The sequence below is a fragment of the Camelus dromedarius genome, chromosome 13 (genome assembly GCF_036321535.1).
Source record: "Camelus dromedarius isolate mCamDro1 chromosome 13, mCamDro1.pat, whole genome shotgun sequence".
Classification (NCBI taxonomy): domain Eukaryota; kingdom Metazoa; phylum Chordata; class Mammalia; order Artiodactyla; family Camelidae; genus Camelus; species Camelus dromedarius.
In genome coordinates, this window is record NC_087448.1 from 12,218,063 (window position 1) to 12,241,829 (window position 23,767).

At 41.2% G+C, this 23,767-nt stretch overlaps 2 protein-coding genes across 2 annotated transcripts in view; one reads left to right on the top strand and one right to left on the bottom strand.

Annotated features, from left to right (window-relative positions):
- The window catches only part of UGGT2 (UDP-glucose glycoprotein glucosyltransferase 2), a 137,774-nt gene extending 123,223 nt beyond the window's left edge, over nucleotides 1–14,551 (top strand). The window contains exons 33-39 of the mRNA XM_031466220.2: nucleotides 2–86; nucleotides 3,218–3,400; nucleotides 5,580–5,740; nucleotides 6,342–6,456; nucleotides 8,767–8,883; nucleotides 11,916–12,042; nucleotides 14,398–14,551. Of these exons, the coding sequence (XP_031322080.2) occupies nucleotides 2–86; nucleotides 3,218–3,400; nucleotides 5,580–5,740; nucleotides 6,342–6,456; nucleotides 8,767–8,883; nucleotides 11,916–12,042; nucleotides 14,398–14,420 (811 nt within the window). The 3' untranslated portion in view covers nucleotides 14,421–14,551. The remainder of the gene's footprint in view (nucleotide 1; nucleotides 87–3,217; nucleotides 3,401–5,579; nucleotides 5,741–6,341; nucleotides 6,457–8,766; nucleotides 8,884–11,915; nucleotides 12,043–14,397) is intronic.
- A 2,521-nt stretch (nucleotides 14,552–17,072) lies between these two features.
- The window catches only part of DNAJC3 (DnaJ heat shock protein family (Hsp40) member C3), a 56,087-nt gene continuing 49,392 nt past the window's right edge, over nucleotides 17,073–23,767 (bottom strand). Inside the window, exons 10-12 of the mRNA XM_031466221.2 lie at nucleotides 23,608–23,740; nucleotides 22,590–22,738; nucleotides 17,073–20,879 (exon numbers count right to left, since the gene is read on the bottom strand). Of these exons, the coding sequence (XP_031322081.1) occupies nucleotides 20,722–20,879; nucleotides 22,590–22,738; nucleotides 23,608–23,740 (440 nt within the window). The 3' untranslated portion in view covers nucleotides 17,073–20,721. The remainder of the gene's footprint in view (nucleotides 20,880–22,589; nucleotides 22,739–23,607; nucleotides 23,741–23,767) is intronic.

Consider the following 23,767-nt stretch of genomic DNA (forward strand, 5'->3'; position numbering starts at 1 on the left):
GAATTATGATGCTTTCTGTTTTACGTAACACCAAAACACCAGTGAAGTTCTGGTTTCTTAAAAATTATCTCTCACCGACGTTTAAAGTAAGTACATTAATTTTTTTATAGAGTGGCTAATATTTGAATAGTAAATTCTTTATATAATTGTAAGTTTATGTAACATTTCTCTTTTGAGAGTGAGTCTTTTGAAATGTATATTTACTCAAAGTACTGTATTTAATCAATTTAAAACTTTGGTATTCGTTATTTTTTTATCTAGCTTAAGAAAAATTCTGTGCAACTTCTATTTAAAGAGGTAATTAAAAGGACAGTAGGAGATGCTTTGTTTTGAAGTAAACTCAGTAGGTTTTCATGATAATGAATAATTAAATAAAATTTGGCAATGAAAAATATGTGCAGATTGTCAATTAAAAGAATTAGATTCTGTCACATTTTTACAAAGAAAGGAACAGTAGTCTCTAAAAATACGAAAACTGCACCATAGAAAATCAGTGGATAGTACCCAGAAGAGTGAGGTTCTTGTGTCACGTGCAGCTCCTCAGTTGCTGTGGTAATGTGGGCAGTACGGTAAGTGTCTGCGGCATTTTATATTTAGAAGTTTTCCAATGGCCAACATCTGTTACCCTTTACTCCTGCCACAGAATGTGCCCTGTTTCTTCCTATTAATCAAATTCCAGGCAAGTTAGGGTCTCACTCAACAGCAGTTCAAAGGTGTTCTCTCTCTAGACCAAAACCAGTGGTGAAGGCAGAAATAAAAACAGCCAGCCATGCTCTGTTCCCTAGTATTGCCAGGCAGCGTGCTAAGTACTTTACCTACGTTACTCAGTTGCTCTTCATAAAGTCCTGTTCCCAGAAAACCAAGACTCAGAAGTTACGTAACTGGCCTGCACAGTTGGGAGGTATCCAAGACCACCCTGAAGCTCAGTAACTCACCAGAAGAGCTCACAGAACTCAGAAAAGCAGTTGTACTCACAGTTATAGTTTATGACAGCAAAAGGATGCAGGTTAAAATCAGCAAAGAGACTCATAGGGCAGGGTCCCGGAGTGACCAGACCCGGGGCTTCCAGTTGTCCTCTCCCAGTGGAGCCGTGTGGCCAGAGCTGAGCTCTCCCAGCAAGACTGTGACAGTACACGTGGCGTGTTGCCAGTGAGGGAGCTCACTCAAACTTTGGTGTCCAGAGTTTGTTTTGGAGGCTGGCCACAGAGACCCACCTGACGGCCGCCGTGGCTGCCCTTAGCCACTAGCCCCTTCAGAGCTGGAGCTGGTGTCTTGTGGCCCAAGGTCTCCATCATAAATCCCATTGTTTGCACAGATTATCTGGTGTGGCCTAGGTCCCCCAGTAAATAAAGACGTTCTTATCAAGCAGGACATTCCGGGGGTAGCAGTTACTTCCCAGGAGCCACGGGCAAAGGGCACAACCATTCTTTGAGTAAGATTTGTCCCTTATGGGACAGGCCTGGATCAAACAGCTAATCAGTAGCTGAGATATGAACCCAAGCATCCTGACCTCAAAGCCCGGGTGCTTAACCCTTAAGTAGCAGCCCCTCTGCCCCCACCACCACCAAGAGCGCTGCCTCCTGTACGCATTTGAAAACTGAAAAAAGAAACCACAGATACAGACAAGGAGTCTTACTAGTTTGTTACTAAAATTCTAACATGTTATCCAACACTGCATAGAGGGATTTTACTCTGCGTAAATTGAGGTGACACAGTCTGAAGGTTCTCTTAACAGGAAATTACATCATTCGCTAGAAACATAGTGCTATGTGTGGATGGAAGTCTGGTTCTACTACGTGGCCAAAAGTAACACTATGTCTGAAATAATATTTCCCTTTTTGTAATTGGTTCTTCTCCCTCAAAATTTTTATCTTTAAAAAATTTTTTCAGTGAAATACAGTGTACACAAATTGTAAATGTGCAACTTTGAATTTTTACAAACTTAAAACACCTTATAACCAGCAGCCAGTTATAGAAACAGAAATTACTAGCACCCTAGATCCTTTCCCTTCAGTTTTAAAAAAAAGCATACCTCCTGTCTCCCGTCAGATCGTCGCTGAGCATTACCTGCTCTGGGAACAATCCTTTCCTGCTGCTCTGTATGAACTGACAGTCCCTTCTGATCTTTCACTCTGTTTCCCTCCCATTTTTATTTTTCTCCATAGCACCATCTTCTATAGATAACTAATTTTGTTTATTTTCTCTAAAATGTAAGCCTCATGAGGGCCATGATTTTATGTTTTGTTTCACTGCTTTATCTTTAGAGCTCAGAATAGTGCCCGGCACAAAGTGCTTGCTCAGCGAATATTTTTTAATACATATTTGTTGAATAAGAAGGTTTTTCTCATTTCTCCTAATTTTTTTTAAAAAAATTTGAAACAGAAGCAATGATTCTCAGCAACTGTCCTAGCCATAATTTCACCATTTTGCAACTCACAGATAAAACCGGTGCTTACAGTAAGGAACATAATTTAAATCTACACTGTTCTTACAAAAGCAGGGAGACATAAAACCAGCACCTAGCTGCAGGTGAGAACTGAGGAGACAAGTGCAGGTGCTGTCTTTACCCCTCCTTTTCCATCATCCCTCTCAGTCGTTGGGCTCTTGAACCAACTGCTCTGGTTTAAACAGAGTAAGATACTCTAAGCCTGTAAGACACTGAATCAAATGTCAAATATTCATACTACTGTAACTACTTTGCATTTTTAATCCTTGAATTAAGTAGTCATAAATCTCAAACATGGAACTGATACAGAGAATCTGATTTATCAGTTTACAACTCATTTTGTGTTCTCTGTACACCCTTTTCATCTTCGTATCTCTGACCAAATGACATGTTGCCATGGTCACAGTGTCTGATACACAGATGATCCAGATGCAGAGGCTTTTCTTTCTATCATCAAGTTTTCTCAGGTCAAACACTAGTAGTAAAAGTAGGGGAACAATTATCTTGGTTAATAGTTTGCTAATTAACATACTGTACCTGTTTTTGATGTCTTTATATAGTTTTACGTGCAGTTGTGTTTTTATATTTGTCAGCGTTTTCCTATTTCTGATTAAGAGGTGTAAGTTGTAGAAGTACTACTTAGACATTTTACCAGTTCATTTGTAACAATTTATAGTAAACTCTAACTTTTGAAATGTTAATTTTTTTCTCTAAAACAAAAACTACTCTCTGTTCCGTGAACGTGTTCTTTGATTTCTGTGTGCATTTTAGGAGGTGATCCCTCACATGGCCAAGGAGTATGGATTCCAGTATGAACTAGTCCAGTACAGGTGGCCCCGATGGCTTCATCAGCAGACAGAAAAGCAGAGGATTATCTGGGGTTATAAGATTCTCTTCCTTGACGTCCTCTTCCCTCTTGCAGTGGACAAAATCATTTTTGTTGATGCTGACCAGGTAATGAGATAACGGTTGTTTTCAGGAATGCGTGAACTTGTGTACATTTCTGAGTAGAGGGACTCAGTTTATATTGCTGCTGTTTATTACTGTCTTTGCTGCCATGCTACGTAAGCATGACATGATTGTGACATATAAGCAAAGTGTCTTTTAAAAGAAAAGCATCAGCGTTCCAGGGAAAAATCAAAGGTGTTGCCAGAAGTGCCATTTATTCCTTAGGACACGGCAGTTTTTCCTCTGAAGTAGTAGGGTGGTGGGGTTTTTTTCTTTTTTTTTTTTTTTTTGTATTTTGGTAATTAAACAAATACTTGTGTTAGTCATAATAAAAAGAGTTATATGATTTGAATGAGCTGAAACTTGTTTAAAATGAACTGTTTCTTCTTGCTGGAAAGTTAGTAATCACACACATCCTCTCTTTCCTCCGCCTTCAGCTGCTCTGGGTCTCTGGCACTTAGCCATCATTCTGCCACCTAAAGAAAAAGCCCTAAATTTGGCCAAAAAATTTATAGTTAAAATTTATATATCCAAAAATGTTTATGACTCTCCCCTTCCCTCCTTGCATGCCTTTGTAATCATTAATGGTAAAAAAAAAAAAATTTTAATATACAGAATTTCTAAGAATAGTAATATGTGAATATAAATGTCATATAAATTAAATGTACAAGTTAGTGTTTATATTTAGGACCAAAAATATATTTTCAAATCCTATTTTATAATTTGTATTTTAAATTGTGTATTTTCCAAATTGATACATATGAATCATTATAATTAAAAACTAAGGTTGTAGACCTATGTGTAATGAAGTAAATATTGCCAAACATACCATCTAACATAAAACTTATTTCTCTCAATATACATAGTAATATTTTGCAGCAGGCTAGAGTCTATTAAGCAATGAAGCATACTAATGTTACTTCATTGAAGCCATGGAGAATAATCAGGAGATTTTTCTTTATGATTCAAACTAATATTTGCCAATACACAATAATGGAGCTATATCATAAAGAAGATTTTAAATTATTAATCTATACCTTCAGAAGTTAAGAGCTACGTACTTATATATTTAATTCCTTCCCAAAATATATTTTGTTATAATACCTTGATTACAAATCAAAACCACAGTGAGATATCACCTCATACCTGTCAGAATGGCTATCGTCAAAAAGAATACAAATAACATGTTGGTGAGGATGTGGATAAAAGGGAACCTTCCTATTCTCTTGGTGGGAATGTAAGTTGATGCAGCCACTGTGGAAAATAGTATAAAGGTTTCTCAAAAAACTAAAAATAGAACTACCATATGACCCAGCAATTCCCTCCTGGTATGTATCTGGGGAAAAAAAAAACTAATTCAAAAATACATGCACCCCAATATTCATAGCAGCATTATTTACAGTTGCCAAGATATGGAAGCAACCGAAGTGTCCATCAACAGATGAATGAATAGGGAAGATGTGGTAGTATATATATACATACAATGGAATGCTACTCAGTCATAAAAAAGAACAAAATTTTGCCATCTGTAGTAACATAGATGGACTTGGAAGGCATCATGCTAAGTGAAATAAGTCAGAGAAAAGCGAATACTGTATAGTATCACTTATATGTGGAAACTAAAAAATACAACAAACTAGTGAATATAACAAAAAAGCAGGCTCACAGACATAGAGAACAAGCTCAGGGTTAGCAGTGGGGAAGAGGAGGGGGGAGGGGTGTTACAAGGGAGAGGCGTAAGCTGTACAAACTATTAGGTATAAGCTAAGCTACAGGAATATATTGTACAATATGAGGAATATAGTCAATGTTTTATAATAACTATAAATGGAGTATGACCTTTAAAATTGAGTCACTATATTGTACTTACATAATACTGTACATCAACTCTACTTCCATTTTGAAAACAATATTTAAAAACCTTGATTAAAAATGATACAACAAGCTGTTCTTATTAGTGAGTAAGTCCACTGTCATACAGACTAGGTATGTAAATTACAGGTTTCTTTTAATCTGTAAGGACAAGAGGAAAAAACTAGAAACTTGGTAAACTTGTGCAACATGAAAGAACTGTGGGGAAACTCAGTTCTCTGTCTTTCTACAACAAGGTAATGATTACTTGAGAGTCACTTAAAAAGGGCTCATATTTATGATCTTCATCAAAGAAACTATTCTGATTATTCAGATTGTGAGACATGACCTAAGAGAACTTCGAGACTTTGATCTGGGTGGAGCTCCTTATGGGTACACGCCCTTCTGTGACAGCCGCAAGGAAATGGATGGGTATCGTTTCTGGAAAAGAGGATACTGGGCATCACATCTTTTAAGAAGGAAATACCATATCAGGTAAGAAAATTCATATTCTTACCTTTTAGTAAATAAATAACTTACTGAATCACAATATTCAGTTTTCTTGGAAATTATACCATAGTGGCAACCAATTATATAGTGCTTATTGCATGCCAGTCACTCTTATAAGACTTTACATACATTAACTCATAAAATCTCTGTGACAACCTTTTGAGATCATTACCATCACTATCTTACAGATGTGGAAACCAAGGCACACAGCATTTATGTACCTGGCCCAGGCTTCTGCTGTTAGTACACAGCTGAGCTAGAAGTTAAACATAAGTAATATGGCTCGACTCTATGTTCCTAAGTACTAAAGAAGATTTAAACTTGGTTTGTCGCAGAGCAAGATGAAGATACTGTCTTTACAGCTGTTACTGTTTTGCAGTGCCGTGAGTTTCAGGAGATCTTAGAAGAACTTGAGGTGACACCCTGGAAACAGTATTAGACACTGGGAGGAGGTTATGAAAGGATTCATTATGATTAGACTTATCTAAAGTGATCTAAAGTTAATACTGTGGCTGTAGGCAGTAACTGGAGGAAAGTAGAAACACAAACAGCATAGGCTGTCAAGGAGTGTTCCTTTTTTTTGCAGTGCCTTATACGTAGTAGATCTCAAGAAATTCAGGAGAATTGCAGCAGGTGACAGACTCCGGGGCCAGTACCAAACTCTCAGTAAAGATCCACATAGTCTTTCAAACCTCGATCAGGTAAGTAAAACATTCATAGAATAATTTTTAGTACATAGACATAGACTGCTCCAACTGCCTGCTTATAAACTTTGAAATCTTACATTTTCAGCTTCTTCCTTCCCTTCATACAATTTCATAGTGGATATTTTAACTTACATGCTTTTTCACTTCAAGCCCAACATTCTCAGAACCAATTGTGTTTGACCTTCACTTTTCCATCCTTAAATCTCTTCTTTCCGCCGTACACCCTGTCTCACTTTCCACGGTCATTTAACGTGTCTCCCTCCCTCCCTCTTCCTCTTTCTTCCTCTTTCTCTCTGATCTTCAAAACAAACTCCCTCCATTCTGTGCCCTACCTGGCTACGGCCTTACATCTTGTTTTTACTCACAGATACTTTATTTCTCATTTCCCCCTAATTTCCTCATTATTATATCCCACTAATGTCCTCATTTTCACAGTTTAAGCAGATGCAGAAGACCTGCAGCCCCCAATTCTCACTGTTCCCTCTTTCCAGGAATAAAGAATGTAGGTTCTTACTAGAACCATGCTTGCTTGTCCACTCACTCAGCAGGCGTCCGCTGAATTACTTGCTGTGTGTCAGGATGTTCTCCCAAACCCTGGGCCATCAGAAAACACAACCGAGACCCTTAGTGCATGGTGCTTTCATTCTAGTCGGAAAATAACTAAATAAATAAGTGAACAATATTTAAAGGTAATGAGTGCATTGGAGAAAAAATAAAACAGGAAAACATGACAGAATTCAGAATGGGGAAGAGGGGCTAGGGTTTGCTGCTACAAATTGGAGTGGCCGTCTGTCCCTGTGAAGGCGACGTTCAGACGGAGGCTCAGGAGCCGACCACGCAGGTATTTGTGGGAACCTCACGCAGACAGAAGACCCGCCGCAGCAGTCCCCGCTCGGGGATGGGGGGAGGCGGCTGTCCGTCTGAGGAATGGAAGAGGGGGCGCGAACAGCATGAGGGGGAAGGAGGGAAGAGAGGTCACAGAGGGTCTAGACAATGTAGTTGAGGCCCTTTGAAAATCAAGCAAATGGAAAATCATAGGTCAAGATACTAATGATTGATTCAAGTCCACACTGGTGAAGGGCTGATTTATTTTAGAAGTCATTCTTGAAAATTGGGAGAACTCCAAGTATGCGTGTGCGCGCACGCAGCGTCCTTTCAGGATTGCCAGTTAGTGGAAAACAGACTTAGAGTCCTCAGTAAGCCCCAGTAGCCTTCCAGACGTAGACTGTGAATGCTGCGTTTCTGTCATTCTTAGTGCAGCTCCCGGTGGGTTCTTCTTAAGGAGCCCTCAGTCTCACACACAAGTGAAGCCTGTGAGGCGCCGGGCTGCCCGCGGGTGACCAGGGGAAGGACTCGCGTGTCAAGCAGACCAGCGCCGTCCGCGGGCCCACCCCCCCCGCCCCGGATCTGCGTCGCCGCGCTTGTGGGGGGGGGGGGTCCTTCTGCAGCGCCCGTACCCGCCAGTCCACTGAACACTTCCCACCGCCGTCAGCGTGGCGGCGTCTTACCCAGTGAACGCGTCCCACTGCTTTTCATTTGCGTTTTTTCAACAGGAGTGGTTTTGTCCTCTCCTTTCTTGAAACTCCCTTGGCTTTGATAACACCAGTTCTTCCTGGTCCCTCGCTGATGTCCGCGACTTTCCCACAGTAATTTGAGAACTGCTCCTTTTCTGTCTCTCATTTAAACCTTGCTATCCTCTGTTTCTGCCCGTGGCCCCCTTCCCATTCTGTACCCACTCTATTGTCATTCTTACTTACATTCAGGGTTTTAATTTCCAGCTGTCTGCCAGTAATTCCCAAATCTTTATCTCTGGCTCTTTCTCCTCTCAATGCCAGTACCTCCATTATAAATAAATAGATAAATAAGCCTAATTACCCCTCCCCCCAAAAAAGAAAGCAAGCCCTGAGTATGCAGAAATAAGGAAGTATTCAGTGAACATAGTTCCCCAATGGGGAAGTGAAAAGTCACCTCAGAATCTGGGGAGTGTGGTGGTGACCGCATGAACAGTAACCGGAGGCGTGATGGGAGTGCCTAGTCCTGGTGTTTCGAGGCAGACAGAGAGGGGATGCGGAGGGGTGGGAGGGGAGGTCCCGGGCAGGTGTGGGCTTAGTTTCAGTGCACAGGTTCATTCATGACACAGAGTGATTGGGTCAAAATAATGATTTAAAGCTTAAAAATATAGGCGTATCTCAGATTTGAATATTTTTTAAGGGTCTGTTTATAATCTAAATGACACCATCACCGCCTTTCACTCTGACTGTAATTTCGGCACCTCTATGTTTAAATCACTTTTTTTTTCTGTAGGATCTTCCCAATTACATGATTTACCAAGTTGCCATAAAGTCTCTTCCTCAAGACTGGCTGTGGTGTGAAACCTGGTGTGACGATGAATCCAAACAGAGAGCCAAAACGATCGATCTGGTGAGTGTTTGCATTTTCACTGGTATAAGCAGACATGAAAATGTTCCAACAGAAATCTTTTCTGCCTTACAGATGGGGTGGCACACGCAGGGCACCCTGCCACCCAGCGTGTTATTTGCTGCCATATTCACATAGGTTGACAAGTATAGGGCTGTGTCAGGGGCCCCCAGGCCACCCCCAGGTTTGATGACTCACTAAGAGGACTCAGGACTCAGAGTCATGGCTGTGATTTATCACAGCAAGAAAATGCAAAGCAGAATCAGCAAAGGAGAAAGGCACTTGGAGTCAAGTTCAGAGAAAACGATGTTCAAGCTTCCAAAAGCCCTCTCCCTGTGAGCTTACCTTCTTCGGCTGCGAGAAGTACAGCAGCACGTGTGGACTGTGGTCCGTCAGGGACACTGACCAGAGACCCAGTGCCCAGGAGCCTTACTGGGGGCTGGTTGTGTAAGCACCCCTCTACCTGGCACGCACCAAAATTCCCAGCACCCAGCAGGAAAGCCAGCACTCGGCATGAACCATTATTTGTGCTATTTAGGGAAAGTGAGCCATTCTTGTCAGGGAATGGTGGGAACACTCCTGACACCCAGGTTCCCAGATGCCAGCCAAGGGCCAGCCTTGCCAGCAGACCTTTCTAAGAATAGCAGTCTCAGGCCAGCTGTGTTCATTCTTTTGGGCACAGGGCCTTTTGAAAGAAAGGCCATGAGCTGGCTGAAACGTTTATGGATTAGCTCTCATCTTAACATATCATCAGTTTTGTTCTCCTGCCAATAATTTTCTCACATAAAGACAACCAAAATAATTCTGTCTACTTAAATTATCCTATACATGTCTCTGTTTCTTCATTATTTTTGAGAAATTTTTTCTTTAGTTTTTCATTTTAAGCAGCATATGCTACAGTTTAAATCTCCTAGACATGAAATATTTCAAACTAATTTATTGTCCAACTGTCTAGAAGCTACATTCCCATACTATGTATTATTTTTAATAGCTACAAGGTATTGTCATTCTTTTTCTGACCATGTTGTTTTTATGTGCAAATTTAAGTGTAATTGTTTACAAGATCATCACTGAAGAACAAATTGTCAAAATATTAGAACTCATGGTTTTGAACAAAATAAGCAGGACAATAAAATATAGAGACCTTTTTCCAGATACGTGTAGAAAGGTACAGGGAAAAAGGAGCATGCCAGAATGGTAGGGTGCAGTCATGGGTGACAGAATTCAGCAGAGACGAGATGGCATTCGTAAGGAAAAAGCAAGGGAAATCTCTATAGAGAGGTCAAGAGCATTACTGAGCACAACTCATAGGGTTGTGACTCATACATTAGCGACATGAGTTCCCCTTGGGGTCTTTAGTGCTGAGGTTAACATGAGCTACCCTAACAAGTGCCCAAATCTCAGTGGGCTCACACACACCCAGGCACGGACCTAAGCGAGGGTCCTGCTGGTGCGCGGCTCCCCTGTAGATGGCAGCAGCGCCCCCCACCCCTCGTCGGGACTATCAGAATGCCTCAGACTTTGCTGAAGACCCCCTGGGGGGCATGGTCACCTCGTTTCAGCACCACTGACAGAGACTGCAGGGGAGGAAACTAGCGTAAACTAAGGAAAACATAGTATTTTTGTTTTAATCGTCTCTGAGACAACTAGAAAGTAGTTCCATTATCTTTACTTTATAGAGCACATTACCTGTGAAGTTCATTTCTACAAAGAAGATCCTGTTTCCCACTTCCTCCAGAGATGCATCACTGGAGAAAAAATCCACAGTGGAAGGAACTGAAAATACTTAATGAGGATGAGGAAGGGATTAAGGCAGCAGCCTCAGGGCTCGTAACTGAGGGATGAAGGGGAAGGGAAGTTGGGGCAACCATTAGAAAACAGCACGTAGAAGTGGCTTCAAGACACGCTCTCTGTTAACGCCTCGCAGAGGGCAGGTGGGATGCCTGGGTAACTTTGTGAAGTAGCTGCTCCCCCCACAGTCTTTCCTGTCTCAGGGGCATCTCCATTCGTTACATTGCTCAAGCCAAAGACATCAGGGTCATTTTGATGCCTCTCTTTTCTCACAGTTCACATCCAACCCATTAGCAGGTCTTGTCTGCTGTACCTTTAAATACATCCAAAGTCAGATCCTTCTTAAACTCCTCCTATACTTTTTGCCTTTTAACCTTTAATTTCCCAAGAAACACTATAGTAGGACCAATTGCTAATTAAACAGTTGAATCAAATATTAGAGAAACCTTGCAGATGATCTTGTTTTAATTTCCTCTTTTGCATATAAGAAACTAAGATTCTGCGTGTGGGCATGCACACATACACTCACACAAAGTTGTGGCGTTTATAGGTCTTACTACTAGTAAGTGTGGACTGTCTGAGTCTTACTAAGACTTGGAACCATGAAGACTGAGTTTTTCCACTGTGCCTGTAAAACAGACTGAGTATGTTTAAGGTGTGGAGATTTATGGACTACTCTGAATTTGACAACTATCAGTATTTTGACAAATAAGCTCCAATTAACTGATTTTTAATATCATAGCTGCTAGTTAGAACAGAGGCATATGAAGGAGGATGAGTATTTCTGCCAAAGAAACTCAAGACATTTCTAAAGGATAACAAATAGTTTTTGTCTATGGAAAATATAAAGTATGTAAACGAGGTTTTAGCCCAGAGAAAAGGCAAGAAAATAATTCATTATGTGTTCTTTTACAGGATGGTCAGTAATCTTCCGTGAAAACATTTTACAGAATTGTTTGACAAACTTCTTATGAACCATCAGAATGTCTTTAAATGATTTTTGTTTAAATTTCTGATTGAGGTTGTTTGCATTAAACACCTACTGCTTACATAAACTGTGATTTGCCATTTCATTTCACCCTTTCTCTGTTAAACTAATTTTAACATTTCAAGTATTTAGCACTTAGGGCTCTGCTTTTTATAAAATTTTGTTTGCTCTAGTGACGTAGAAGTGTCCGCAAGTGTTTCCTTTATGTTTCCTGGAATGTGGTTTTTCATTAACAGAGCTTTACTTAAACTTTCAGTGCAATAACCCCAAAACGAAAGAACCTAAACTAAAAGCTGCTGCCAGGATTGTCCCAGAATGGGTGGAGTATGATGCTGAGATACGGCAACTGCTAGATCACCTTGACAACAAGAAGACAACTGCGAGTAAGTTATCACTCTGCAGTGGTGTGTGAACCATGTGTTGCATTAAGTGAAATTAGAATAAATTACAAACTCACTTCTTAGTGATCAAATGATTAAGTCAGAATTTCTTTACGAAAGTTTGTGACATGACTACAGATTTCATTTTTTTGTGGACTAAGCTCACAAACTTAAAACATGGATAGAGACTCTGTTCCCCCATGGATATAGCTTCAAGTCCTATCACCACGTAGAAGGGTGGTAATAGCACTGTCTTTAGAGGTTAAAAAAAAAAAAAAAAAGGAAAACTTATCTTTGAGACACACTGAATTTCCTAAATGTGAAAATCCAAGCCCTAAAGTTTAATAAAAGCCTTACATAGCTAACCAAGTATTACCTTCTGTTTCCTCAATTAATCTCGTACATGATGTAGGTTTCCCCATGGAAAGCTGGTTCCTGCTTCTAAAGCCTTAGTCATAGACTGGAGGGTGATTTGGGTTAATTTGTTTCCATTTCCTAGATTTAAAAAACCGTGGTGACCTTAGCATTTCATCACCCTACATGAACCTTCAACACCAATAAGTATTATGTGTTGGATATTCTTTTAAAGCTGGTATAACTTCCTGATTCCCTCATAATTCCTTTTCCTGGTCAGTGCATGTCCTTCTATTGTCCTTTGCTCTTTCTTAAAAATAGTACTAAGCTTTTTTGTGTTCCAGTCTGCATGTTAGAGACTTTCACAGGTTATATTAGTTAATCCTCACAGTACTTTTTTCCAGTTCAGAATATAATTCTTATTTTCCTCAGTCTTATTTTTTAGGGAGGCTGAAATGATTATATATTAAAACTTTCCCATATAAGCATGAAATTGTGTTTCATCTTGACTCTGTTACAAAACCAATGGGTGTTGTCAGAGAATTTCAATATTTAAAATACACCCATGTATTTTTAATAATCTAGTATAAAGATACCATTTCAATTCAGAAGGATTATTCTGTAAGTGGTATAACTGTTTTCAAAGGGAGAGAAAGATCAGACAGAGGGAAGAGGGAGAGAAGGAAAGAAAGCAAAAAGAAAATTCAGATAATTACCTCAGAAAAAATTTTAAATGCATAAAACATTGAGATGAAACGTTTCTCATCAAATTGGAGAGTTAAAGGATTAACAATACGCAGCATTAGCAAGGATGTTGACCAGTAAGCGCTGTCCCATGCACAGACATACAGTAGCAATTAGGGAAATTTTGTAATATGCATAAAAAGTTAAAATACATATGCCCTTTGGCCCAGCAATTCATAAGAAATTTATATTTAAACAATAAAATGACATATGTACACACTGTTTGTTACAGCATTGTTTTTAATAATGAATAGAGTCTATCCATCAATACAGGATTGATTGAATAAACATTGATACATACAATGAAATACAGCATAGCCTCTCAAGAGAATTAAGATAGGTCTGTGCAGACAGCGCATTTTTAAGTTAAAAAATAGGTTACAGAATATTTATGATTGACCCACATCTTAAAGAAAAATGCGTATCTGTGTGTATGTGTTTGTGTATGGTTATGTGTATAAATGAGTTTTACAAAAGAGATTTTGGGGTTTTTTAATTTTTAATAACAAATTTAAGACATGTTCACGATAAACATTAAAACAATGTGGAATTATATAGAGTGAAATTGGAAGTCCTCTTTTACTTAAATCCAAAGAGGCAGCTTTTCTCTGTCAAGTAAGTCGACTCATCATCTCCGCTGTGTGTTCTGTTTTCTACTTTCAGAAATGTATTAATGCCTTTCCTCCAGTGTTGTGTCATAACCACTTCCTCCACTGTCATTATGGCTCTCCCTTTTCTGTTTCTTATCTTTCCAGTGGAATTTAGTGAAGACAGAAACATAGTCTGCCATCTTGAATTGTGGAACAGGATCTATTTAAGTTGTATTTTAATTAATTTCTGCCTGAAAATATCATCTTAAATTCTCGGTATTCTTAAATCAGCTAGTATGTGACAGCTCAGTGATGCAGGATAAGAAACTGTTTTGATCTCTAAGATTCTCACATTTGTGTAGCAGTTACGTCTGTGTTTGAATGCTCTGTCCTCCCATCTTAGATGAGGACCATACATTACATTAATGACAGGATGTTTGGCACATGGTGAGTAATCTATTAGTATTTTTCAAGGCCTCCATATAACAGATGCTGTAATGTACAAAGAGCTGTTCTCATGTCACGTAATGAAGCAAGTAGGTATTAACTAACAAGCAAGAGGATCCTCAGCCAGCACCTGTGATTTTTATATTATTTCATAAATCAGTGAGATTTAAACTAATTTGATATTTAATATTTCAAGAGCTAAGTAAAGTTTCCTCCCCTACAGTTTTGACACATGATGAACTCTAGCACTGGCTTCTGTAAGAAGATGACAAGAAATCTGCCACCTGCTGGGGAAGTGTGGAACTACTGCTAAGACTTCTGGAAGTTTCATTAAGGAATATTCTTCAATTTAAAATATATTAATTATTTAAAATACATGTATTTAATGTCTTGACTGAGTTTAAGTTATATAAGCAATAACCATTGAGTACCTAAAACTAGATTGTTCCTCTTTCCTGATTGCTTAAGACACTGGGTTTTCACCAGTTAGTGCTATTTTGCCAGATAACCAAGTAGAAGAACATATCTGACTAGCTGGTCCTCATGGGGATTCATCACACCATCTACGTCTTTGGATATTCCAGCCCTAAGTGCATCTGTATTTCTTTATTCACAAGATGCATTTAAAATTAGAGAAACCTATTTTGTGTTTTCTTCTTCTGAGAAAATAAAAGAACTCATGGTTATCTCTGAATATCAATCTAAAAAATTTAAGCTCATTTATATCCTAACTATTATTTTTAAATGAAGTAGTGTCGCACTGTAATCACTTACTTATCTTAAGCTATATGATGTTTTAACCCTATGCTACATTTATATTTTTTAATGTTTCTAATTTTTATTTCATAAAATGATGTTTCCAGGCTTATGAGGTGAACGGCTAGCTTTATAGAAACTAAGTTAAGAATGTAAATAGTTTCTTTTTCCTGCTGTATATTAGATGAGTAGGAAGAGTAAAACTATCCAACTATTCTAGAATCATGGGCTCTTGGGACCGGAGGAGACCTCAATGTCATTTGGACCCCGTCCCCTGAAGAAGCTGACTCGGTAGAGCTGAGGTGAGCGTGGGAATCATAACTTGTTTAAGCAGCTCTCCAGATGACTGTTAATAAGTGAGGCTTGAGGAACATCTAACAGACTTTAGCCTGTGTGTCAGCCCCCCTTACACGGCCCTGCCGGGTAAAGCCTCAGGCCATCTTGGAAACTCCAGACTCATATGGAACTGTCTGCCCCTAGAGACTGGCGAGTCCATCTCTGGACAGCTCCACACCAAGCTCCCAGTGAGCCAGACGTTGTCTACTGGCAGCCTCTACTCTTGCTCCTTCGAGCTCTTCTTCTATTTGACGGCACAGCTCCTTAGCGTATTTGAGAATAACTACTCTGCTCCCAGCAGCATCATTCATTCCTAATAAGAGATCACAAGGCCACTCGCGCCGTCTCAGGAACCCTCCCTCTGTAACTTGTTAGTGTCTGTCTGTCATGGCACGGAGTGCTCTGGGTGTGGCCTGCCTGATGGAACGCGACTATTCCTGTGGCTTTCCAGGGTCCCAAGGGCTGGAGTGGTAACCTGCCCTGGGCAGCCAGTTCCATGGGGTCTCTGGCTCATTCCTCTTCAGAGTCGGTGTAACGTCAGGCTTGGTGAGAGGTAAGAGACTCTGTAAGTACGCTTCTCGCTGAGGCCAAATGCACCAACCCGGCTAACTGAGCTCTCCTGTGACGTTCTGGGCAGCCCAGCCGACGGTTAGAGGGCACGCGCTGGGCAATGGCACCTGATTGCCACAGTCACTCCTGACTTCCACCTCCACTGTGCATGAGCCTGTTTCACAGACTGTGAGCTCAAACTGCAGAATAATGTAAACAGCCTCAATGGCTCTCCTCCCAGTTTGTATCTTGTCATTTGAATGGTTAACTTTACATGTCTTACTTCCAGATGAATGATACCTTGTATCTGAAAATCCAGCTTTATAAATGTCTTTACAGGCGGCTCTCCTTTAAGGTGGCTCACTTTAACAGTTTTGTGTCAAGTGCATATACCTGCTGTGACACATGGGAATCTCCCGTCCTCGGGGACACTTCAGGGAGCTGAACCGCAGGCCTGTGGCGAGCATGTGGCAGGAGCCCGAGGGCGCCAACAGATGTTCCCCCTCCTGGATTCTGGTTTTCAGACCTTGTATCAAATTTTAACAAAAATCAAATCCTGGGAGAGAGGAAAATTGGTTATTTTCTATCTGTGAGAAGTTACAGTCCACGCCCTCCTCCTCCTCAGAGGAAAGTCGGAACAGAGTTCATCTGAGAGTTAGATTCGGAGCTTTAACCGGGTAAAGACATTTAAGTTTTAGTAGTAAGTTTTAGGTATAAAGTAAACCCAGAATCTGAGACTAAAGACAATCCAAAGTCTTCACGCCTCTCAGATGCTCCAGTACAGGAGGTCAGACTCCAGTGGTCCTCAAGTTCAGAGCCTAGGACCTCCCCCCAGAGGGAGAGAGGACTTCCAGGAAGCACAGGCTGTCAGCCTGCAGTTACAGGTAAAATCAGGCTTTTCCTTAATATTAAAAGTGCAGTTCGCCACGAGTGGGAACCTGCCCAGAGAAATGGGTGTTCCTGCGTGCCAGGTCCCAACTCCAGTGCCTGAGATGCTGAACTGTCAGAACTTTCACAAAAATGTGCATGTTATGGTATAAAAGAGAACGTCCTCAAAACCAAATTAAGTATTAGATTTCAATAGTACTGAGAGTGAAGCGCTGGCCTCTCATTAAGGCCACACTGTCCTGGACTACAGGAGTTAAGAGCTCTTGGGATCAGGGAGAGCCCTTGGCATCTCAGTCGCAGATCACACATAAAGCAGAGGTGGAACATAGACTCCAAAAGACTAAAAAGGAGTTGAAAGCAAGAAAGTACTGATTTGACCATAAATATTTTTATTAAATGTGAAAATACACGGGCATAAAAATAGTACCCATATTTGGTAGACATGTCTGAAACCCACTTCAATTAATTTTCAGTGTCTTTTTTATTAAAACACTAAGTTGAGATGGAGTAAGTTACTTAGTCTTGTTCATTCAAACCAACTACAGCCTTGCAGTAGGAGGAGGATTTTAACTTACCGAACATCTCCAATTTTTACCTGCTCTTCGCTCTGCTCTCCACTACAGGTAAGAGGTTCAACCACAGAGGAGGGAAACAAAACCTGTTTACTATACACAGAGCCACGCAGTGGCTAATTTTACTCTTAAATCATTCAGCAAATGAGATCATCCATTAAACACAACAAATTATCTCCACCTATTAACAGTATGTGCAATTACAGAATAAACTCTGCTACTAACAAACAAAAAAGGAATGATCTGATTTAGAGTAAGGCTGTTGTTGACAAATCAGCACTTGGCTTCCTCCTTCCTTAATAAATGTGGGAAAGTCAACTACATTCAGCAAAGGTGCATGACTTTCTCTAGGTTACCCACTGATATGCAGTCAGTGAAGACTCAGCACAAGGCCTGTCACCAGTGCCCCATCCCTTGAAGGAGGCACAACCCTGGCTGAGGAGCCACCTTTAACTTAGGCATCTTGTGCCCTCTTTTCATGGTAAACGTCACACACAACTTCTGACCAATTTCATGCTTTAAAGGTGAACTCATTCATACTCCACCATGCATAGCAAATCATGCCAATTTCAAAGTGTGATTCTAGTTGCTTTTTTTTCCCCTACTTGGTTATCAGTAGTATTTTTCTCTTAAAAAAACTGGGGGTAGTTTTTACATTCCATTATCAGAGTCCCAGAAGTTCTTTTTTTATACTGATATTTAAAATGAACTTTTAATACTGGCTAAAGAGAAAGAAGTTTTAAAATTAGTACATCCAATTCACATTCGTAAACTATTGAAGTCGTTTTCCAATTTTCATTTATCCATGATGAGAAAGCACAAACTTTCAGAAGGGGGCATTAAATTAACTTATGCTCTCTTTTAGAACTTTTCTTGTTTAGAGGCTGATATGTTTAATACTTGCTGCTGTGGAAAATACGCACAGTGTACGAACCACTCCTGGAGCTCACCGAGGAGGGAGGGAAGAGTTTGAGACAGGAACGCCATACAACCAAGGCTAGCTGCCTCATTCTCCTCTTCCAGAAAGAGCCAGGTTACCAGGCACCTGCAGTCTAGGGAGCGGTCCTGGGAGTAGATCAGGTCAGGGGCTCTTCCTGCTCCTCTGGTAACGTTTTCCTCCACCAGGCTGCCCGGACCAATGCTCGTGCCTCCACACTCCCAGCACTTCTGTCACTGTGAGGGGGACCATGGGGTGGCCATCTTCCCACGCAGGCAGACACCGGAAGACTGCTGGTGACCCTCCAGGCTGGAACTTAAAGGTCCTTATTTACTTCATCAATCAGCAAAACCAGAGTCCAGAGAGTTTCTCAGTGGCGTTGGCACTTGGCACCATAGCTGCTTCTCTCTCATCATGAAAAGTAACCCTGCACGTTTGTTACGGTGACCAAAATAAATCCATGGTGAGACTTTAGGAACGGGACTTACAGTTATTACAGGTGGAGAGAGAAATGAAGCCAGCAACCCTCTAGGCAGCAGGGGGTGGCAGTCAGCAAGATGACAGGTGCTGGGGACACACGGCCCACGTGGCCCAGCCCCCAACCATCTCGGCTCCCTCTAGCTCCTCGTTGGCAACTTTTCACCCTCTCCTCCCAATGGAGAGGCACATGATTTGATACTTCCTTTGTTCTGATTCTGTGTGAAAATTCTTACTTGTCAAAAGTAGGAAGAAGCCATCGCTCAATTTCAAAGAGGTCACAGTGACATCGTATACAAAAGAACCAGATTGAAAAAAACATTGCCGATAATAACCAATGAAGTAACCAGATTGAAGAATAAGCAAATGTGAATTTCCCTTAGAAATTATTTTCACACGGGTTTGAATTTTAAGACAATAAAACAAAATGAAAGCTGCAAAGCTGTTCACTACTTTTCAAAATGCAACGTTGTTTATTGGTAAGAAAGAAACTAAATAGATGCGAAAAGCACTTACGTATTTTGCTCAACTATGTGATTTTGTCTCAGTTTTTAAAAAATTTTTTGCCACATATGTTTCAGGATGACTGCAGAAGAAAACGATTTGTGCTTGGCTGGCTGTTGTGGCTATCAGCGGTCAGGATGGCCCCTACAACTCAAAGAAAATGCTTGATTTCCTACAAACAATATATTAGGCTCATAGTGCTTAAAATGCTTCAAAATGCTCTGAGGCAAAAACAAAAACCTTTCCAGAATAAAGGTAATAATTCTTATCTAAAGTAACTCTTAAATTTTAAATGCAGCATCAATAGTTCCATAAATATTTAATGCTCTTCATTAAAATAACTCATTTTTTAGGGAAAAAATTACCCAATATATAAAGACTGAATAATTCATTTCTTAAAAGGTAAGAAGGAGGCATCCCAAGAAGAGATGCCATCTTGATGGTGGGAACCCGCCAGAGCTGATGAGATCTGCACACCTGTGGGTTCTTCTAGGCAGGAGGACACCGAGAGGCATCAACGTCTGGCAGGGGGCGGCCTGCCAGCTGACGCCCACCTCAGACAGTCCCGTGTGGCTCCCCACACACAGTCCACGGTTGGTCGGCCGGGGGCCAGGACGTGAGAGAAGCTGCCGGCTGAGTTTTTTAAAGTGGGAAAGGGCGTTCTTTTTGTTTATGTTGAGCGAGCAACTTTACGTTTCTAAGTCAATCCTGTTACAGGAAATGCTGTTTAACTCACAACTTCAGTTGTTAAAGTATTTCATTCTACACTTTAGCAATATTATTTTAAATACCACTGTTTTATTATCTGAACCTATTTTGCATATTACCTTTTAGTTTGTTGTGTTTCATATTAAACAAAAGGGCCTGTAGGTTTTTACAATTAATTCTGTTTCAGTGGTTTTCAGTATTCTGCAAGTACTGAAACAACAAAAATACATGCTTAACATCAGCCCAGCTCTAACCCTGGCTCCAGTGACTATCATTCGGTAGGAGGTTTTCTAAGAGAGGGCTCAGCCTACCTTCAGTGACAGCCACACTCATGCTCGTAGAGATGGAAACACACACGGATTAAGGAGGCCCTGTAATTTAACATATTTACAAGTGACTGGACTGACCAAAATCTAAGCAAAGTTGTCCCTAAGAACATACAGCTCAGAATTTCATATTCTGAGAATCCTCCTTACACACGCAGGCACTGACACACTACACAAGGATATGGAGAGAAGAATTTCCACGCGCTCCAGTGTAGAAAAATAACAAAATCTGCGAGCCTGCCTCAGACCGTTTCTTCCAGACATTCACCACAGGGTCAGGCTGCTCTGCCAGAACCAGAACCAGTCCCGCCTCCCTGCCTCACAAACCCATCAAGTCTAAAATGGGTAAGAACGGCTATTTCCTGTTAAAACAATTCTTTGGTCATGGACAGACTGAAAGGTTGGAAGATTTTTTTTCATTAGGATCCCGAACAAGGCTTTTTTGTTTTTAATCTTTAAAAAAATTAAGGAGGAAGAGCAGAAAAACAGCGGCTTTAATTGAAGTGGAATTTAAATCTAAAAGGTCCGCCTGAGCTGAAGGGATTGAACCCTTGCCATGAGTTCCAGCTTCTGTGGAAGGGGCTGCCGCCACCTCCTTGTTGGCTCTCTGCATCCAGGGGGTCTTCTCCGTCGTCAAACTTCTTCCTCATTTCTACAACAGAGACCAGCACATTCAGACCCAGGCGCTGACTGAGGTCAGGAAAGGGCGGGTTCTGGGGACTACACCTCCCAGTTGTCAGAACAGTTGGTGCCTCATGCTCAGATCCTGGCTCTCCCTGCCCCACCCAGCTCAGAGGTTTCGTCTCAGGAGAAACAGACTAGAGAAACCAGCCACAGAGAAGGGGGTGAGGATCAGGGTTGAAAATGGGCACTGATTAAAATTCTGACCCCCTAAATCTCCCCTCACAAGAAGCTACCCAAGGAAACTCTTATCTGAGAAACATGAGTAACCGCAGAGAAAGACCTGCCAAAGTTACACGGGCGCTTCTGAGCCAACAGCCACGACACCATCCTAACCCCAGACGTTGAAGGCGGCCAGGCGCAACCTCATCGACCTGTGAGGTGTCTGATCAGCTTCCTGGTGCCTCACCATCAAGTCTGAAGAGGATGAAGGTTCCCTATTGTACGAACCAAGAGGCCACTCCTGTGCCTGTCAGTCCCAAGGTAAGTCCCTGATGAGACAGGCCAATGCAGGCAAGTCGGGGAGAGGCATCAGATGAGCAAGCTCATATCGTCAGAGATTAGAAAAAGCTATTTCATCTTTAAAACAAGGACAGGGGCCAATAAAAAGGAACGGAGCACAGAAAAGAACCCTTAGGAGTTAAGAGTGTGGCTCTTTTCTCGATGCGTGCTGCCCTGCTCCTCAGCCCTGCTCGCCGCAGCTCAGCTCCAGAGCCCCCTCCTGTCCGATGCAGCCGCCCCCGTGCCACACAAGCTGAGAGGACAGAGCCCATCAGAGGCGCTGCTGACTGAAGGAACCACCAGCATGCACCCTCCTGTGCTTCAGTAATCCCAGCCTCCCTCCCTGGATTATAAAGTACTTGAGAACAAACATCATTTAATTAGTTTCATAGCATAAGTGATACGTTGTTCAAAAAGTTGTCAAATGGGCATAAAATTTAATTTCCTTCTATTTTGTTGAACTTGTCTAGCTCAAGTCATAGTTTGTCCTACTGACATGGACAGCCACAGAAAAGCAGGAGATACTAGCTTACCATGAAGTTCCTTCTGGAAATGTCAAAGCATTGTTCAACAGTACCTAAATTCTTAGCTGTCTCCCTCTTATTTGCCAGGTCATTTTAGCTTATGATGAAATAACATTTATAGCAACCAGTAAATCTAATGATGGCTTGATTTCAGGCAAGATTCCCGGGAGCCACTCTCAGAAGGCGGGGCAGCCCCTCGCCCACCACGGTGCGCCCCGGCTGGGCAGCAGCGGCCAGCTTCCTAACCTGTAAGCTGGTATGAGGATTCACGCTGCAAAGCTGGAAGGAACCCAAGAGGAGCCCTCTGATTCTTGCACTTTCACACCACAGGTGAAAACCACTGAGGCCCAAAGAAGTCCTAGGAATTTGTTCAAGAAGAGGTAAGAGTCGCCCTTAGGTCTTCTGAGTCCACACCTGGCGGTCTTTCCCCTGCACCGAGCATGGGAGGGGCCCCAGAGTCGGACGGGGACAGCCACAAGGACGGACTTATGAAAATGCAAGGCCGGGGACAGTCACCGTCTCCGGGGGTCAGCCCCCCAGGCCCACTGACCACGCTCTCCACCATCCACTTCCAACACGGCCTCTAAGACGGGTGAAGGCACCAGTCTCCGATTCAGCCATTTCAAGAGAACAGAAACATTAAAGGTAGACAGTACCTGGATCAGAAAGGACTTCTTTAGCAGCTGCTATGTCAATGAACTTTTTCTCAGCTTTTTTCTTTTCTTCTTCATTCTGAAAGTTATCCGGGTGCCACTGCAGTGCTAATTTTCTGTATGCTTTAATGATTTCTTGCTTTTTGGCATTTCTGAAGGGAGGTAAAATTAATTAACGATCAGTAGTTAAGAAATGTCCAACACGCTACCACAGAAAGCTAAAAGAGACAGATAAGATCCCACTGGCAAACGAGCAACCTGGTTTTCTGAACGGAGCCAGCAGTATCAGGCTGAACGTCGGACACAGAGAGCTCTGGACGATCGTTAAACTGGCTGGGCTTCCTGGAATACTGGCTCACATTAGAATTTCACCGGGAATAAATTAAAGTACTCCTGCTCTTTATAATGTTCCTATAAAAAATTGCATTGATGCATTTTTAAACTTTACAAATTTCCAAACTAGCATGATTCAGTTCTTGACATTAAAAGACACCTGACTCTTTGAAGCCTAGTTTCCATTTTGCTTCCAGATTAGCTTAATTAGAAAGAATAAAGTTTCAGACTTCTGACTGAAAGACTGATGCTTCCCTTCTTCAGGGAAGATGGGTCATATAAAATCACATTTTGAGTAAGTTACCTTTTCCCTGTGCCTGCAAGTTCATTCTAAAAGTGCCACGTTATTTTTAGGCCTAGAGAAGTTTTCTTTTCCCCAAACGCTCTCTCCCTCCTGTCCCCACCAAAAGAAAGTTCACTCCTACCTTCTTAAAAAAATCTAGGCCTAGGACCTATTCATGCTACAGTGTCCTGTCTTTGTTACCAACTACTAATTCTCCATCATTGCATGACTAGTCTCTATCAAAGAAACATATCTGTGATATAGTCAAAATAGCTTTATGATGTTACAGATTGTTAGGGTTTAATCTATGATGGAAATCACATAAGGAAATGAATCAGAGAGGGGAAAAAAGCAACAATTAGTTTAGTTAAAAGTACCAATGCAAATTTTATATTAATAATTCACCTTTTTACTCCCAAGATTTTATAATAATCTCGTTTCTGCGACTGTTTCAATAGCCTCTGTGCTTTCTCTAGACCTTCTCGAATCTGCTGATCATTCTCATTGTGTTCCTGAGCAGTTTCATAATCCTGAATAGCTGTCAAAATATATTTAAGATAATGCT